At 39.3% G+C, this 18,594-nt stretch overlaps 1 protein-coding gene across 1 annotated transcript in view; it reads left to right on the top strand.

Annotated features, from left to right (window-relative positions):
- Positions 1 to 18,594, top strand: part of LOC124546089 (histone acetyltransferase type B catalytic subunit) — a 69,700-nt gene that overhangs the window by 47,299 nt on the left and 3,807 nt on the right. Inside the window, exons 5-7 of the mRNA XM_047125011.1 lie at positions 6,196 to 6,331; positions 6,415 to 6,574; positions 6,656 to 6,867. Of these exons, the coding sequence (XP_046980967.1) occupies positions 6,196 to 6,331; positions 6,415 to 6,574; positions 6,656 to 6,867 (508 nt within the window). The remainder of the gene's footprint in view (positions 1 to 6,195; positions 6,332 to 6,414; positions 6,575 to 6,655; positions 6,868 to 18,594) is intronic.

Genomic DNA, 18,594 nt, shown 5'->3' with positions numbered 1-18,594 from the left:
CCTGGAAACCAGAGTGAAATGATCTGCATGTTGAAATGCTAGTGTAAAAACTCCAACACAGTGTTTGCAGTATGTGGCCTTGCTCCATCTTGCATGAACCACTGCATGTTGAAGGGCAAGGCAGTAGCAAGAAGCTGTGGAATGAAACTATTGCGAAGCATGCTCAAATAATGCTCGCTGTTCAGTTTCTTCAAAGAAAAAGGATCCAATAAGTCCATGACTGGAAATTGCTGCCCACGCTGTAATCCTCGGAGCATAATGTTGTCGTTCATGAAGCACTTGTGGGTTTTCAGTGGCCCAAAAGCGTACATTTTGTTTGTTAATCACACCGTCTAAACCAGAGGTTCCCAAACTTTTGTTTGTCACGCCCCCCTTCTGCCGAAAAGAAAACTTCCGTGCCGCCCCCCCCCCCCCCCCTCCCAAAAAAATAGAGATTTTTATTAATTATCAAGAAACTATTGAAAAATTTGTAATTGTGACGTCATGTAACATGGTGGGCTGTTAATGTATCAGGTCGCAGTTATTACGTCATCAGTCTAGTCTAGTGATTATAAGCCACTCCTAAAGCAAAGTCCTTTGTAAACAAGGAAAAATAGTTGCGACCTTTGCAGATTAGTGGATGCGGGCCATTATTTTAAGTTGAGTGTAGCTTATTACTTTCACTCATTATCAAAAATAGTCACTCAGTCAAGGTGTTAACGAACATTACTGATTTGTACGCCTATAGCACTCCGCATTGTCGTCGCGCATAGGTTGGCATTTATGTCAACGACGACAGTTACCGAACAGCGATAAAGGCCCAGTTCCCAGAACCAGACAAAAAATAAAAAAATAAGTTTTACGAAATAATTTTGCAGACTACACAGAACTTTAAAAAATATGAATAAAACAACTTCCTTACCTTGATTACATTCCCTTGCTGCACACCATTTCTTCTCCAGTATACGATTTTAGGACTACTCTTCGCTTGCCATATCTAGGATAAACTTTCGCTGTGTCTTCATCCAGAAGAAATACTATTATTAATTGAAATAACATAGCACACGTAACATCAGAATCCATAAGGATCACACGCAGTATTTATATTTAAATCAGATTCACTATGATTATTTTATATTGTTTCTTCAAAATAGTTTTTTGTAATTTTACAGTATTACCTACATGTAAGGATAGTTAGGAGGAAAATAACAAGTTCTCTTATAATGTGACGTATGTATTATAAAAATATTATTTCCACACACATATGGCAAGAAACAAACAAATAAATCAATGTGAAGGATGAGCTTGCATATTTTTTACAAGATTTTGAATTCTTGGCTGAATAGTAGAAACTGTGCAACGTAAATCATTGGCAATACTGAGTTTGCTATTAAGCTTATTTTTTATTGCCACTAGCGCTGAAAATGCTCTTTCGCACAAATAAGTAAATACAGTTTCAGTGCTTGTTCTGCTGTGCTGGGATACACAGTGAGATATTTCACTCAAAATAAAGGCTTATCCATCTTCTCAAAGTCATACTTCGCTGCAGAATCATTTTTAATGTCTAAGACTTCCTCTTGTAGTCTGTCTGGCAACACATTCACGTCAATGTGAAGTGGATCCGTTGCTAACCTATAATAAATTTTATCATCACGACTGTTACGGAAGTATCGTTCGAATTCATCAATGAGATGCTGCAAGTGGTTCGATATTTTACTCTTAGTATCAGTATCCTTAAAATCGTTTTGAAATCTGGCTTGTTCCAGGATTCCAAACAATCTGGGAAAGCAGGAATAATTGCAGGCTAAAATGTTACATTTCCATAGTTGCAACTTATCAGTTAATGCTTTGATGGCATCCCGATGAAAAATTATGTTTGACTCTCCACCTTGTAATTTCAAATTCAATGTGTTTAAAGATTTGAAAATATCTGACAGATAAGTCAATGCAACATGAACACCGTGCTTTCTAAATTCCATATACAATTCAGTTTGATTGTTATTTTTCAAAAACTGCATCACTTGTCTCGAAGTTCAAATAAGCTTCCTAGCATATTTCCTTTTGAGAGCCAGTGTACTTCTGTATGAAATAAGTGTTTTATACTCAGCTCTCAAGTCTTCATAAAGAGCTGTAAATAACCTGGAATTTAATGCACTCTTTTTAATATGATTCACGATTTTGATGCACAGTTTCAAGACATCATTGAGTTCCTTTGGAAGTGTCTTAGCTGCCAATGCTTGATGGTGTATTACACAGTGGATAGCAGTAACACCAGGGTTTTTTTTCTCTGACCATCTGCACGAATCCTGAGTGACATCCAAGCATTGATAGGGCGCCGTCTGTGCATACGCCTGTCAGTTTCTGCCATGATAACTCATTTTTACAAAAGAATTCAGAGACTGCTGCCATTATATGAATTGCTTTTGAAGTTGACTTTAACTCTTCTTTAATTGCTTCATTTTCTATATAGGGAACGAAAGCTAGCAGTTGGCAACAATTTGCAACATCGGTACTCTCGTCTAATTGTATTGCGAAAAACTGTGATTGTTTGACGGCCGTAACTAATTGATTTTGTATGTCTTCGGCCATATCATCAATCCGACGTTTTACAGTATTGTCAGAAAGCGGTATTTGTGAAAGTTTTTGTTTACTTTCTGACCTAAGAACAATATCAGCAGCTTTCAACTAACAGGATTTGACTAGTGTCTCTCCGATAATGACTTTTCTTGGTCCTTGAAATAAGTAGCAATAACTCATACGAGGCTTCCAGTACCTTTTCTGTTGTCTGAGCAAAGGATCCAGCAGTGTCCAACTTTATTCGCTTCAAATTATCACATTTTGCAGCAAAAAATACTTTCAGCTTCTCTTTCAATGCATCATGCTTTGCCCACAAATCGTGTTCGACGAGGTGGTCTCATGGAATCATTGCTCAATACCTCATAGCAAATAACACATTGCGGCTGGTCAACACCATTTTTTTGTATAGAAGCAAAACCGTATTTGATATGATCATCATTATATTTAAATTTTTTCACGACACTCATGATGAAGTAAAAAGAAAACAAGAAGTTAACAGTAGAATTTCGCACTAACACTGATTTTACTGAGGCACAACTGTGAAAGATTCAACGCGATATCAGCAAAATCCAATACTTCAGATGTGTCAACAACTGCAAGCAACCAACTGAAATAAAGGAAAGCTACTGTCGTCTGTTGGCACCTCAGATGACTGCCTGTGAGGAATAGGGCGAAGAATGGGGAAGCCCAGCCGCAGCGCGGGTAGTCAGTGCACTGTCTGTCTGCGACCTGTTGGCCGAGCAGGGCTCTTGCTGGTTAGAAACGGGCTTTTCCCGGATTAGGGCGGAAACAGCCCACAGGCACCCTAAGAATTTGCTACATGTTCTGTGGTGCTGTTCTGAGCAGTGCAGCCTGGGGTTTTATGTGAAAATCGTTTTCGTGCCGTCTATCATTTCTTTACTTATAAATGAAGCATTATAAGTTTTGAGATAACATCAATGAATTGGTTGTCAAATTTCACAGTAATCAAGTAAGGTCATGGATACACCTCATACATCGCTGGAAACTGTGCACAGTGCCAAGCAGTTATCTCTGTACTCGTGCCAAAAGAAGCCATCGTCGCAGCAAAGAACGTACACTAATTTCAAACGAAATTATGCCATATTTCAAAAAGGCAGAAGAAAAATAACTGCTTTGTCAGATAAGTAATCCGAATGAAAGACCTGTAGTAAAAAAAAAAAAAAAAAAAAAAAAAAAGGGCAGCCTCACTGATGGACTTCATTGTCTACCTAGCTGGGTTATGTTTCATTGTTAGCAGTCACGACAATGTTTCCAGAATAGTGTGAAGTACCCTGCTCAGAACGAACACTTGTACTAGTTTTGCATTCACGTTGTGCACATTTTTCTGGTGACAAAGGGCATAACCCTGGGGTCCAAATTACGAACCCGCCAGTTCATTTAAAGCGTATACAGTCTATGAAAGTCACTGTAATCGCATCACATGGGGATGCGTGGGTTGACAGGGTAATAAAACGGCATTTTTGCAGTTACGCAGTATAAGTGATTATTACACTGATGAACATAGCCTACTATGGCTAAAAGTTATAACATGATTACGTTCAGTTCATGTGTACAAGTGTACGGAATAGTTAATACCTGACTTTTCTGTTTTCCAATTGTCAGAAGTAAGTTGTTTACAAATCTGACATATTAGAATTAATGCATATCGCCTTCGTAATTTTGAGAGTTTCTGTGTGTGACATTCTAAATGTGATCTTCAAAAGCTATATGTTCTAGGATAGGTTATTGAGATAGGATTGTGGGAAGTGGGATGCCAAATGATTGCATTTAGCACCATAATCTATCATTAATACCCGCACATTCATTTTTATTAAAATATCGATATTAAAAAGAAATATTAGGTTTAGACCACTAACTCCACCCGCGCCCCCCTTGCAACATCATCACGCGCCCCCCCCGCCCCCCCCCCCCCCCCCCCCCCCCCCAGGGGGGCGCGCCCCCCAGTTTGGAAACTCATGGTCTAAACGAAAATGCACCTCGTCTGAAATCCAAACATTGTTGACAGTTTCTTCCCTATCCTCTGCCCACTGAGCAAACAGTAGTTTCTGCTGCTTGTGTTTTTCAGTTAGCTTCTGTGCACAGGTCATCTTGAATGGGTACATATGGAGGTCACTTTTAAGAATGTGTTGAATGGATATTCCCAGTTGCACTGCTGCCTTTCTACATGATTTGCCGGGACTTCTCTGTACAGCAACTCGTACTGCTTCAATGTTCTCCGGCGAACAAATAGGCTTAGGCTGAGGTCGCTTTGCTTCCAATACTGTTCCTTGCTGTGCAAATTTATCGTATAACCTGTGGATGGTCTCCTTGCAAGGGACCCATCGTGTGTTAAACTGTTGTCGAAAACGCCTCTGAGTCACGACAAGGCTTATCGCATTCGGGAGGACGATGGTTCAATCCCACGTCCGGCCATCCTGATTTAGGTTTTCCGTGATTTCCCTAAATCGCTCCGGGCAATTGCCAGGATGGTTCCTTTCAAAGGGCACGGCAGACTTCCTTCCCCGTCCTTCCCTAATCCGATGAGACTGATTACCTCGCTGTCTGGTCTCCTTCCCCAAAACAACCAACCAACCAACCAACCATCACAACAAGGCTTTTCGTTTCATGAAAAAGTAACACGATTGCCGATCGTTGCTGTGTCGTCAGTCTTCCATTGCCAGCCATTGCTGCTTACTATTCTGCTAGCGGCAGTATCGTGAATTACACATCATTTCATAACTCATTTGTTTTTCCAAGCTCTGCTGGTACTGCTGTAGAGATCCCAGCTGGATATCTCATGTGCGTCATAAATTGTGAAAGAAACAATTGGTAACACATTTCGTGCGCCACCCTGTAGTTGCCAAGCATGCCGCACAATGCGGTGCACTTGATTACTACTGCTTCATAGCCTTTGCCATCTGTTTGCTTTCCACCACCACCAGCTTTCCTGAATTGTGCAGTTGGGAACTGTCCCTGCAATATATACTTTTTTCACATAACCACCCTAGACTCAAACTTTACTAGTGTCTGCCTCTATGACCTTCCCTACTCCCATTCCAGCCTCACGTACAACTTGCCTCTTCCCAGTGCACCTGCATAGTCCTTTTCTCTTCTCCGCTTCTACCCCATACCTGACACACTCCACTCCTGTAGCACAGCTATCCCATACTACACCTAACAATCTACTATCCTGTTCTTGCCACATCCCTGCACACTCGTACACGCATAACTGCAGAACCTTCCTCTACCCTTATCCTGTTGTATCTCCCCATCCCCACTCCTCGCCAGTGCCGTACCTCACTACCCATCTCAGACAAGTTCGCCATTCACTTCAGTCAAGGTGCTCATAACACAGGTATGAAGTGACCATCTGCATGAGTTTACATGGTGTGTGTATGAATGTGTGCTTTTTTAAATCTGGAGGAGGACTTTGGGAGCTTAGTCTACTTTTAAATAGTGTATTTTTAAATGTGCCTGTTTGTTACTCAACGATTATCCTAATTCGTATTGTTGTTGTTTATACTGTGTTACATGACAAGCTTTGCTGTTGTATGAAACTGCCGTGCTATTAAGTACATATCTGTATCAAAAATATGAAATTAATAGTTCTTTTTATCATCCAGACTGTTTTCTTTCCAGGCTGATGATGTACTGGAGAAAATGTCAAAAACCATCCCTCCTGGATATTATACAAATATAGATGATTTTTGTAGAGAGATTACAAAAGATTATGAATTTGTACCTTTGGGAACACTGAAGAAATCCTTCACAATTAGTAAGCTTATTGAATGTTTTTAATCTCTAGTTGGTTTTTCATGTTGTATGTATTATATAAAATAATTGTTTTTCTTTTTATAGATAAAGAAATATCTGAAAGAGTTTTTGAGGTATACGTTTGTGATGTGTTGGTACCAGGTTACCAGGATTACCATGAAAGATTACAAACATTTTTATTGTGGTACATTGATGCAGCTAGTTTAATTGATACTGATGATGATCACTGGAGAATGTTTGTAGTGTGAGTACAGCTGTCCTCAATGTTGTATCAGAATAATTTTGGATTTGTGTACTTATCTAAAAACAAACATGACTGTTTCAGCTATGAAAAATATAAAATTGATGGCAGTGCCAGGTATGCTGTTGCTGGGTTTGCTACTGTGTATGAATTCTATGCTTACCCCAATAACATCAGGCCTCGTATTGGCCAGATGTTGATACTACCACCATTTCAAAGGCACGGGCTTGGCAGTCATTTATTGGAATGTATTTATGAATATTATGTACCTATGCAAGAGGTTGTGGACATTACAGGTAATGTTGTAACAACAGTTTTATATAAGAGAGGTGGAATATTTCTGATGTGTTAACTCATTTTTTATAAAATATCTTTTACGTAATGCCAAAGTGTTTCACAGCAGCTACCCTTGCTTTTGTCTGTTAAAGCAGAAAGTAAACTTAAAGAATGTGAAACAAATTATTTTAAGCAGAATTAATATTTGAAACATTTGTTATCAATGTTCAAGCTTCACCTTCACACATTATTTATCGAAACTGATCAGTGGCTTGAGTTGTAAGATAGGATACGGATAAAAAAATGTAATGCTAATTTATAGGCTTTGGTATTCAGAGTATAATGTTGATATTAAGTACCATGAGAAACTTCAACTATTTAATCTTTAGGCTATTAGAGTAATGAATTTTTAATGTCAACCTCTTACCATTTTAATGTTCTTATTCCGTTTGGTTATTATACATCCACAGAAAATATTTGTGAAAGTTCTACTTCATGCAAGACAGCTATACCTTCCTATTTAATTCCTAGATATGTTTCATTGACTTCTGTGTTCCTTAAATAAGTTACTTTATTTTAGCAAGTAGTAGAAACTCCAGGTTGGAATATATGCAATGTAAGGAAAAGATAGATTGTTACATACCTTAAAGATCACATGTTGAGTTGCAAACAGGCGCAATGAAGACACTTCCAGATAGCTTTCGGCCAAAGCCTTAATCAGAAAAGAGAACACATACACATTCATTCACACAAGCAAGCACACATCTCGTGCATGTGACCATTATCTCCTGCAGCTCGGACTGAAGTAAAACTGTCGTGCAGATCAGAAGCAGCAATCTGGAGGAGGGTGGGAAAGGGGAAGGGATAGCAGGGCAAAGGTGGAGGAAGAGAAGAGGACTGTCTGTAGAGCTTGCAGGGACTAGACTGCCAACAGGCACAGTATAGGGAGGCTGTGGAGCAGGAGGTGGAAAAAGGAGGGGGGGAGGGAGTGAAAAGGGAGAGGAGCTGGGAAGGAGAAAGACAGGCAGGTGTATTGGCAGAGGGTGGTACACAAAAAAGGTGGAAGATGATAATAGGGAGGAGTAATAGGACAGAGGTTGCAGAGACAGTAGGTTACTGTAGGTTGAGGCTGGGATAATTTCAGGAGTGGAGAATGTGTTGTAAGGATAACTCCCATCTGCACAGTTCAGAAAAGCTAGTGATGCAGGGGAGGATCTAGATGGCTCAGGTAGCGAATCAGCCATTGACATCGAGCATATTATGTTTAGCTGCATGTTGTGCCACAAGTTGATCCACTTTGCTCTTGGCTACAGTTACATGGTTTCCTTTTGTCCTGATGGACAAGTGGTTGGTAGTCATACCAATGTAAAAAGCTGTGCAATGATTGCAGCACAGCCAGTGTATGCCATGACTGCTTTCACAAGTGGCTTGGTTTCTGATGGGATAGGATAAGCATATCAAAGAAGTAGAAGTGCTGGGTGGGTAATTGGACAGGTCTTGCACCTAGGTCTTCTGCAGGGAGGTGATCCCTGTGACAAGTGGTTGGGATTGAGAGTGACACAGGGGTGGACTAGGATATGGAGATAGTGGGTGAAGGAACACCGCTTGAGGAGAGGTGGGAAGCATTTTGAGTAGGACATATCTTATTTCATAACATGATGATACGTAAGCAAAGCCCTGACGAATGATGTGGTAAAGTTGTTCCGGTGTGGAGTGGTAATGGCTGATCCTTTGTAGCTGGTCCTTGTGGGTGGTGGGGTGATTGGAGGTGGGGAAATGGCACAGGAGAGCTATTTGTGGACTAGGTCTGAGGGATAGTGCCTGTCTGTGAAGGTATTAGAGAGACCCTCATCATATTTAGGCAATGGAGTTCTTGTTCCTGCAGATACACTATTCTCAGGTGGCCAGGCTGTATGAGAGAGATTTTTTGATGTGGAAGGGATTACAGCTGTTAATATGCAGGTATTGTTGGTGGGTTGTTACTGGTTGGTGGGTTTGTGGACAGAGGTGTGGATGGAGCCATTGGTGATGAAGTGGTCAATATCCAGGTGAAGTAGCAGGAGAGAAGGTGTTGAGGTTGTAGAAGAATGAAGATAGGGTGTCTTGGCAAGATCCAGGTGCAAGATCTGCCTGATCCATCCACCCAGCAATTTCTGTTAAAGTCTTGTCACAGGCTTATCCTACCCTATCGGAGGCTGGTCCACCTGTGAAAGCAGCTGCGTCATATACCAGCTTTGCTGCAGTCATTGTACAACTTTTTATATTAGTATCACTATCAACCAGCGGTCCACCAGGATGAGTGGCCACTCCCAAACTTTGGCCAAGAGCCAAGTAAAGCACCCTGTGGCACAAAATGCAGCTGAACATAACAGACTTGATTTCAGTAGCTAGTTCACTACTGGAACCGTCTGGATCTTCCCTTACACCACCAGCTTTTCTAAACTGCACTGGCATAAGTTACCCTTACAACACATTTTCTGCTCCCATAATTATCTCGGCCTCAATCTACAGTAACTCACTGTCCCCACACCCTCCACCCACATTTCCACCCCCTCTGTTCTATTCACATCTCAGATCCTTTTTGTCTTCCATCCTGTGCCAAACCACCTGCACTTATTTCCCCTTCTGCCCTTCTCCATGAAATGTGCTTGCTAGCATGAATATGTGTGCATGTTTCTTCCTTTTGTGACAAATAGTTTTTTCCCAAAAGCTATTGTGTAAGTGTCGCTTTGTTGTGTCTGGCTGCATCTCAATGTGTCATCTTTACAGTGAGTAGCAATCTATCTTTTCCTTATGTTGCTGTTGCGACAGCTGTTTCTGTTGATAGTGCCAAAGGGTGTAGTTTCACAGATTGACATGGTTCTTAGCACTTAAAATAGCTGTGGGAGTAATAAAACACAAACTGAAACAAAAATTGTAGGGTCACTTCAACACTTAAAACATCAGGCCTGCATTGTTACATCTACATACTGTTTGGTTACGATAACTTGACGATTTCAGCAGTGCTTCCAGAAACATAGAAAATCGAACTACTTGAAAGATATTTGTTTGTCTCAGAGTGCTGCCAAAGTCAAGCTGCCTCTAGCTGTGAAGTATTGCAAAAGGCTTGTGTCTACTAGCAAGTAACTTAAGGAAACACATGCTGAGGTGTTTACATTAGAACAAAAACTTACTCAAGTTACTTCAGGTCACTTGAATCAGTTTATTTCAGGAACTTGCTGCAAATACCTGTTGTGTACCAAGAAACATACTGTAGTTAATCAAAATCTTTGCTTAGATTGAAAACTTTGAGGATGTCATATGCAGATTTTGAACATTTCTTGTCTATTGTATAATCAAATATTTGATAACAGGAAACAAAAATGCGGCTTGGTATCTTACCAGGAGACTGCCTTTTAATTACTCTTAGATTTTTACAACCAGTATTTACTACTTTTATCACAAACATAACTTAAAAAATCACCTAAAATGTAAAGAAATCCATACTGCCATTCTAATTTTCTTTCTGGTGAAACAAATTGATTGGTAAACTCATTTTGCACTTCCCTGACTGTTGGTGCTGGTTGTGTGTGTGTGTGTGTGTGTGTGTGTGTGTGTGTGTGGATGCAAGAATCTAGACTAAATTTTCACCCTTCAGTAAAATGTGCACTAATTTGAAACTTCCTGACAAATTAAAACTGTGCTGCACCAGGACCTGAACTTGGCAACCCGGTCTGACATAGTCATGAAGCTTCATGCAAGAAATTGGTTCCATTAACTTGCAAACTTCTTGAAGTTGACGAAACTAGTGGCTGTCGGCAGGAGGGGGAGGAGGGTTGAGATACGGTGGTTCCTAACATTCCACCCAGTCCTGTGATAGTGTGGATAATGTGTCAAAGCACAGCAGAGTTCGATAGAATGCCTAATAAATATGATTTCAGGATCACGATGGTAGAGTTGTTAAGAGACAGGCTATTAACTGAATTGATTCAATGAGGAAGGTTGAATTATTGTCTAAAATATTGGAAAATAAACCAGCCATGAAAGTGAAAGTGTACAGTGTGGATAAAATTGCTGAGAGCAAAGGCCACAAAGTAGTCTGTTTACTGCCCTGCAACTGCTATCAAATGCCATAGAATTGGCATGGGCCAAAATAAAACACAATTTCAAGGAGAGCAATGTCGCTGGTGACACGCCGAAAAAAATATTGCAGGATCTTGTTAATTGCTGCTTTCCTTTCAGTTACTGCACAGGACTGGCAAGATTACTGCAGGGAAGTATAGCAGCTGGAGTAAGAGTATTCGATCCAAAATTGAATAATGGAAACGGCATCGATGAAGTTATCAGCACCATGCCCTCAAGTGGTGGTGGTGGTGGTGGTGGTGGTGGTGTCATACATAAATGATACTGATCTTCAGTGAAGATCATTTGACAATTGTTTCAGGCATAGTTAATTCAGGGTGTCTATGACCTGGGACAACCGGGAGATCCGGGAAAAACCTGGGAATTTTTTAGAATTCCGGGAATTTTTCTGTCTTTTAGTTTCCTGTTAAATTTTTGTAATTTTGCCTGGTAAGAATCGATACTCTAACAAAGGATATTACTGTATCCCGCGACTACAGAATAACACCTCAACAATAAAACGTAAATGAGAGAAAAAACGAAAATAACTTAAATTGCAAAGGAAATGTACCATATACGACGACGACACGCAGTGCTCATGCAAGCGTGTGCCAATAGCAAAATGTGTCAAAGGCTTTAGGAAGACTATGCAGTACTTCATAACAACAAATTGGATCCGATGAGCATGAGGCAATTTACATTACATTGGTTTAGCAGTTACGAGCGGGCGCATGCGCAGTTGAGTTGCGTTTGAGCAGTAGATTCTCCCGCTTATGGCTACAGCAATGTGGCTGTTGGCTGTGCAAGCAGTCGCAGCAAGCAGCTAGATGCTACCGGCAAAAGGGGGCGCCAAATTCATATTCTTGAGGAAAAAAAGCTTGTTTCACAAAGCGCTTAGCATCCAGCGCATGTTGGTCTATCAATTATTCATATGATTTTGAAATGCACCCCTGTTGGTTTTTCAACATTTTTGAACACATTTTAAGTTGATTTCTGAATGAATCATAAGTTGATTTTTGAATGCGTGCATAGTGTACGTAATATCTCTTGTCAGGAGAATCCTCATCGCATCTAGAAATAAACATTCCGCAGACAAAAGGGGGCGGAGCTGTACGAGCTGAGCGGAGTAAAGCCGAACGGATGAATGCCAATTGCCGTCTGATTATGTGGTTAGAGAGGGGCAGGCTGTCAAACCGGCTGAATGGGAGCAGGAGAGGCACCACAGGACATTTCAACTTCCACTGTCCTGCATATAGTTTGATGGCATCCATTACAAAATATACACGTTTAAATTCCACGGAGCGAAATACAGAGACGTGTGATAGAAGAATGCTGTCTGAGGAGGCGTGGCACTGCACTTTGGCACACTTAAGACCAAACAACATGTCTTACATTTCCTCGAACACACATGTTTTATGTTTCAGATTTTTCAGGAAGATGTGTGCTACAAGATGAACACATTTTTGAAAATTCGTTTTTTTTTTTTTTTTTTTTTTTTTTTTTTTTTTTTTTTTTTTTTTTTTTTTTTTTTTTTTTTTTTTTTTGTATTGACCTGGTTAACAGATATCGTAGATCTGGGGCTGATATGCAGAGCGGTCTGAGTTATAGTGGGCAGTCTCCATGTGACCCGTGTTTACATTTAGTGATTTTGCTGTTTCTCCTTCGTTTACAAGTCAAATGAAAACAGTCGATATCTGTGGCCGGGCTCTATCAAGTGAATTAAAATACATTCACATAATTACAGAAGTCTGAAATATGTTATTAGTTTCAGATTTTATTTTATTTTCGCCTTTTTCACAGTCAAGCATTAATCACCTTGCAGAACAATGAAGTTATTTTTATCTGTTTGCTAAGGAAATTTAACTTTTATTAACCTTTTTGGCAGAGGCAGTCAATGTATTTGAAACGAAATGTTTAATTACACAGTACTGGCTGGTTTCAGCTGTTCACTGCATTTCAAGTGCACGCTTTCATCTTTTAGCACATATGGCATTACACCATAATAAAGAACCAAACATGATATAATACAGTACTGGTGCGCCAAGAAAATTTACATCCCGAAAACCACACTGAAAAGCTTAATATCAGGTCGAGGTCTACTTCACTGGGGATCTGGATGCACTTTAAGTATGCATTTGAAATGTGCACATTTTAGTATGGTTCACGAAATTCCGATGCTCTTGGAGTATCCTCTGATGTCTTGTTTCTTTTATGATGGTTCAAATGGCTCTAAGCACTATGGGACTTAACATCTGAGGTCATCAGTCCCCTAGACTTAGAACTACTTAAACCTAATTAACTTACGGACATCATACACATCCGTTACCCAGGGCAGGATTCGAACCTGCGACCGTAGCAGCAGCGCGGCTCTGGACTGAAACGCCTAGAATCGCTCGGCCACAGCAGATGGCTTTCTTTTATGATATGTATGATCTTTCAATGTTTTACACATACGTACATACGGGCTTCCTACGTCTCGGTAGCTGCGCAATTGCGGTGTCGCCTGTTATATGCGCTCTCTGGCAACTGCTGAAACGAACATATTTCTAACAGGTCCCAGGAAAATACTGTGAATGGCGGTTTGAAAAGCGTTACTTTAAAAGTAAATATCCTTTTACGTAAGTTGAACGATGTGCGAGAATGTACCATGAATTTCTTAAATTACGGGGCGTTTGACTCTCATTTAAAAATCAACTCTTTGATAACGAGCCATTTAGAAGAATTTCGAATCTTGAATATCAGACATTTACGTCATTAGTAAAACTTTTACTGGCACATTTGTGCGATATACCTTAAAGTGTAACACGCGCAAAAAAGATCAACATTATATGCGAAAGCTTAGCTTCTCTTGTAGCTTATTAACCATAGAGACCAATATTATACGTGAACGCTTTGCCTTTCTTGTAGCAACACCATGTATATTAATTTAATTTCCCTGTTTGTGTGTTCATGCCACTTCAGTGCGTTGCTGTTGGCTGACCACATCATGTGTTCTATGCTCTGAATATCCGCTGCCATCGGCTGGTGAGATCATGTGACATGAGCTATGACTGGCTTACGAAAGCGCATCGCAGTCTCGATTTCAATGATTCGGAAAGTAACATGCGTATGCTTTCGTAATACGAAAATACGTAGCATACATGTAGCTGCACATCAAAGATATTTCCAAAACATGTCTTTTTCCCTGAGTTTAGTTTTCCAAAGTGCCAGGAAATTCAATGCCCATGTATAAACCCATAATCATTCAAAGGATTGATAAGTTTTCCATGGAAAATATGCTGCCACTAAACATGGAAAAAGTGTGTTTTCACCCGGGATAGTGTATTTTTAACCCGGAAATCCGAGATAAATCCGGGAATTTTTTTTCCTTGTCCCCTAGACTTAGAACTACGCCCTGTAATTACATTTTGTAATCATTACTGCTGTGCTGTGTTTAGTAAATGCAGTGTGCAAACAGACTTAAAAAATCAGTTTTTGACTTGCAGTTCGTAGTGTCGTAAGTTGTGCATTCATCTGCTTTTAGATAAATGAATAATATATAAATTTTAAGTAAACTCCTGTGCATGAATACATAAACTTCGGTGGTTACTGATCCATTGGAAGTGTCACTTAAGTGAGCAATATTTCTGCAAGTGCTTCCACTGATTTTGTGTAGCACAAAATGTGGGTGGTGGTGCCAGCAATGCTGCAAGCAGCTGATGCTGCCTTGTCCTCACCACTTTTCTCCCTTCAGTAACCACAATGAGGGCAAGGTCATTCCAGACAGGCACTGCACCCATCATCAATTTACCGTGAACAGACAGTACTGCTGTCTCACACAAAGCACCAACTCATTGAAAAGAATTTAAGTCATAGATAATATCCTCATCAGTATGTCAGCTGGCATGTGCAATATGTTTTCTGTTCCAATATTAGAGAAGAAAAGTTGCTACTCACCATATAGCAGACATGTTGAGTCGTGATAGGCACAACCAAAAGATTCACACAATTATAGATTTTGGTCATTAAGGTCTTTGTCAGCAATAGACACACATACACACACGCGCTCACTCACACACTTGTGCAAACGCAACCTTTTACACACATATGCAGTCAGAGTTGTCTGAGACTGCAAGACTTAGTTGTCTGAGACTGCAGACGCGTGTGCAAGTTGTGTGTGTGTGTGTGTGTGTGTGTGTGTGTGTGTGTGTGTGTGTGTGTTTTGCTGACAAAGGCCTTAATGACCGAAAGCTATAATTGTGTGAACCTTTTTGTTGCACCTATCACGACCCAGCATCTCCGCTATATGGTGCGTAGCAACTTTACTTCTCTAATATTGTTACATAACAGCCTGGATTTTCCATTGTTTTAGTTTTCTGTTCCATAATCGATGTTGAGGAGGTCCTCAAGGATATAGAACATGCCATTAACAAACAATGTGCAATACATATTTACAAAAGAGCTGTGCTAATGTTCCTTCCACAGATCCTAAGTAGAATTAGATTCTAGGAATAGGAATAAGTACAAAGCTGCACATTTTCTTGTAAAAGGTAATGTCAAATTTATCCTGTACATGTAAAAGTCAACATGCTAAAGTTCACAAAATAATTGTGCAACACACTGTCCATTCACCCACCCGAAATGTGCAAAGCTGGGTTTTTATGTAACTCATAATTTGGTAAGATTAAAATGTATTCATCAATGACTACATGTTGGACACTAACAAAGCCTTTATTTACAAATGAAATATAATTTAAAGTAAACTTAAACTTTCTTTGGCCAGTGGCAAGTTATCGAAAACATGTGTTGCTGAATAATTGACATCTTTCTGGACTAAAATAAGTGATGAGATTTTTTAATGTAGCTTATTCTTATTACTGTTTTGCCTACACTGCACCGTTTGTGCGAAAAAAAGAGCTGATATTTATGTGAAATTTCATTAAGGAATGAGTATACTGGGAAATAGAAGTTGGTATATTCCCAGTTCCATGAACATCACCACAATTCATATCACAAATAATTTGTATTACACACTTCTAGATTGATGAGTCACCTCAAAATGAGATCCCATATAACATTAGGGAATGAAAGTAAGCCAGGTTCTTTGTATATTGCCACATTTCAAATGAAGATATGTGTAAATGCTTCAGTGGTTCTGTGGTGGCTTCTCCCAGTCGAATTTACCATAAAATGTAATCCCAAGAATTTAACATAGTTACGTTCTTCTCTCTCTGGTTGTCATCAGATTTTAAACATACACTGTTTGGAAATCTGAACTGCATGTAGTCTTTCCAAAGTTCAGTGAGAAACAATTAAACAATTCATTAATAAATGTTTGTTATGACAGATCTTTCTGGATTCACTTACCACAATGTTTGCATTATCTGCAAAGAAACAAAAACAACCATTCTGTATGTGGAAATAGCTTTCTCAATATTAGAACTCTTTAGAAATCCTAACTACCAATATACAGCAGGTTTCAAAAGGTTGGTCTGATTACACAAAACTGTATCTTGTACATATAAGTCAAGATAAAAGTTGATGTGAAGTTTAACTTTCACATCAAAACTAAAAGTTCACATTGGTGCCCATTGTAAGTTGTCAGTATGCATATGCCTGATGCAGCTGGTTCATTCAATCACTTGTTCATTGCTCAATTTGTGTTGAGTGGATGACAGGTGTTCTGCATTCTCTGTTTCAACACGTGGAACTCATTTATAATTCAGAGGCTTGATTCTTGTCATGAGTACAGCACTACCTATCCTACAGCTCAAAGCCTTTGATGATGGCATTGACAGTTGGTTGCTAATGTAAGGGGGGAATCCGTAGATGGTGTGCATGTGCGCATTGAATACGTTGACCATCTTTAACAATTTAAACGTAGTTCACAGAAGTATTACTTGTTGCCCATCTGAGAGTTAAGACGTCCTCATATGAGAAATGCTTCTCAGCTCCTTTGTCTATGTGCTAGCTGTGTCTAGTCTGCAGAATACACTGTACAAAATTGCTAGAAACCAACTATTGACTTGGACAGTTGTCTTGAAATTCATTGGCCCATATTCACAAAATGAATGCTTTAAATGGAAGTGCTCTTGCTTGTACATAACATTGATTATTTACACATATGTTAATAATAAAGTAGAGAATTTTCTAGAAAATATGACGGTGACAAAAAAATATTTCAAGGAAGCAGGATGCAAACCATCCACCTTTCACATCTTAATTTGTGTGTGTGTCAAATAAACCTTAATCAACTGTTTCTGATTTTGCATGCTTTATGATGCTCTGAGGGTTCAACCAGTGACATGTAATTGTAGCATATCGTACCTGAAACAGTGAATTTTTATGAATCATAAAATTTGCCAGTGCCTTGAAAAGACATTTTTTTCACAGCATGTCAGTTGTTATATGAAAATCACGAAGTTCAGATACCATTTTCACAGCATATAAGTTGTTATATGAAAATCATGAAGTTCAGATAGTGTTTAACAACCACTCTGTTCTTGCAAATCATTTTATTGTAAAAATCACACAAAAAAGATGGATATTCAATGTGGTGCTTTGAAACAGCATATATCATGTAACAAAGTTAAAAAATAAAAACAAAAAAATATGGGCTTTAACTGCAAACGATGTAATCCAGCATGGTGTCTCTTGAGTTCAGCTTCATTGACCTCGTGCCTCTCCACAATACAAAAATCTCAAGGATCTCATTTCTATCTTTCACACTTAAAAATGCTCCACAACATGAAATTTCACATTACGACATCACATAATTTTTTCATATCCACATTTGCTTTCAGGTCCAATTCTGAGAGTAGCTTTAGACAGTCCTCATGTCTGGCATGTTTTATGGCAACATTTGCATTTCAAGTCACAAGGATTCGCTATTACAAGCGTGTTCAAAATGGTGGTGAACATTATCATGTAGAGATGTCTAATTAATTGTGGGCATGTAGCTGGATAAGAACAGTTTTCAGATTTAGTGGAGCATGAGAAACCTGCAAAGCCTCATGGGTTGTGTACATGTTTCTGAGAGAAATTTGACAGCCTGTTCTTTTTGCATAAAAAAATGGGTACAGGAATCGCATACCTGGGTACGTTGAGAATCTACCTTTTCCACAATTGCAAAAACATGCCAAAATTCCATTTTTAAGTAGAATGTAACACCACGTCACTGGCACCTACATTAAGATCATTTCTAACGGTGAGCAGCCTCACTGATGGATCGGGTTGTACAGACGTCGTATTGCACCATTAGTCTGTAAAAGTTGCCTGATATTGCAACGTGTGATATTTTTTGGGGAGGGAGAGGGAGAAGCAACTGAAGTAAGTTTCTGAAAGTTTCTGTGCCTCTCCTTTCAACAACTATGGGTGAAGTGGGACTGCATGGCAATAACTGTAACTCCATACATGGCAATAACAGTAACTCCATACATGTTAAAGAAAGTACAGGATGCAATTATCTGGATGTTCATTGTGCATCCAGTGGAGGCTACATCAAACATTTGTGGAAGGCAAATTGAAACTATGATCTTAAACACTGTTGTAAAAAGTCTCTCAAAGTAATATATGAAAAAGTAGAATGTATGTGTAAGTTAAATTTTACCCTACATCCTGGTTACTTTCTTCACTCATGTAGATGATTGTATTGTTACAATATATAA

Source organism: Schistocerca americana, chromosome 1 (assembly GCF_021461395.2).
Source record: "Schistocerca americana isolate TAMUIC-IGC-003095 chromosome 1, iqSchAmer2.1, whole genome shotgun sequence".
Taxonomy (NCBI): Eukaryota; Metazoa; Arthropoda; class Insecta; order Orthoptera; family Acrididae; genus Schistocerca; species Schistocerca americana.
Note: the sequence above shows the minus strand (reverse complement) of the source record. Positions and strands in the feature narration are given on the sequence as shown.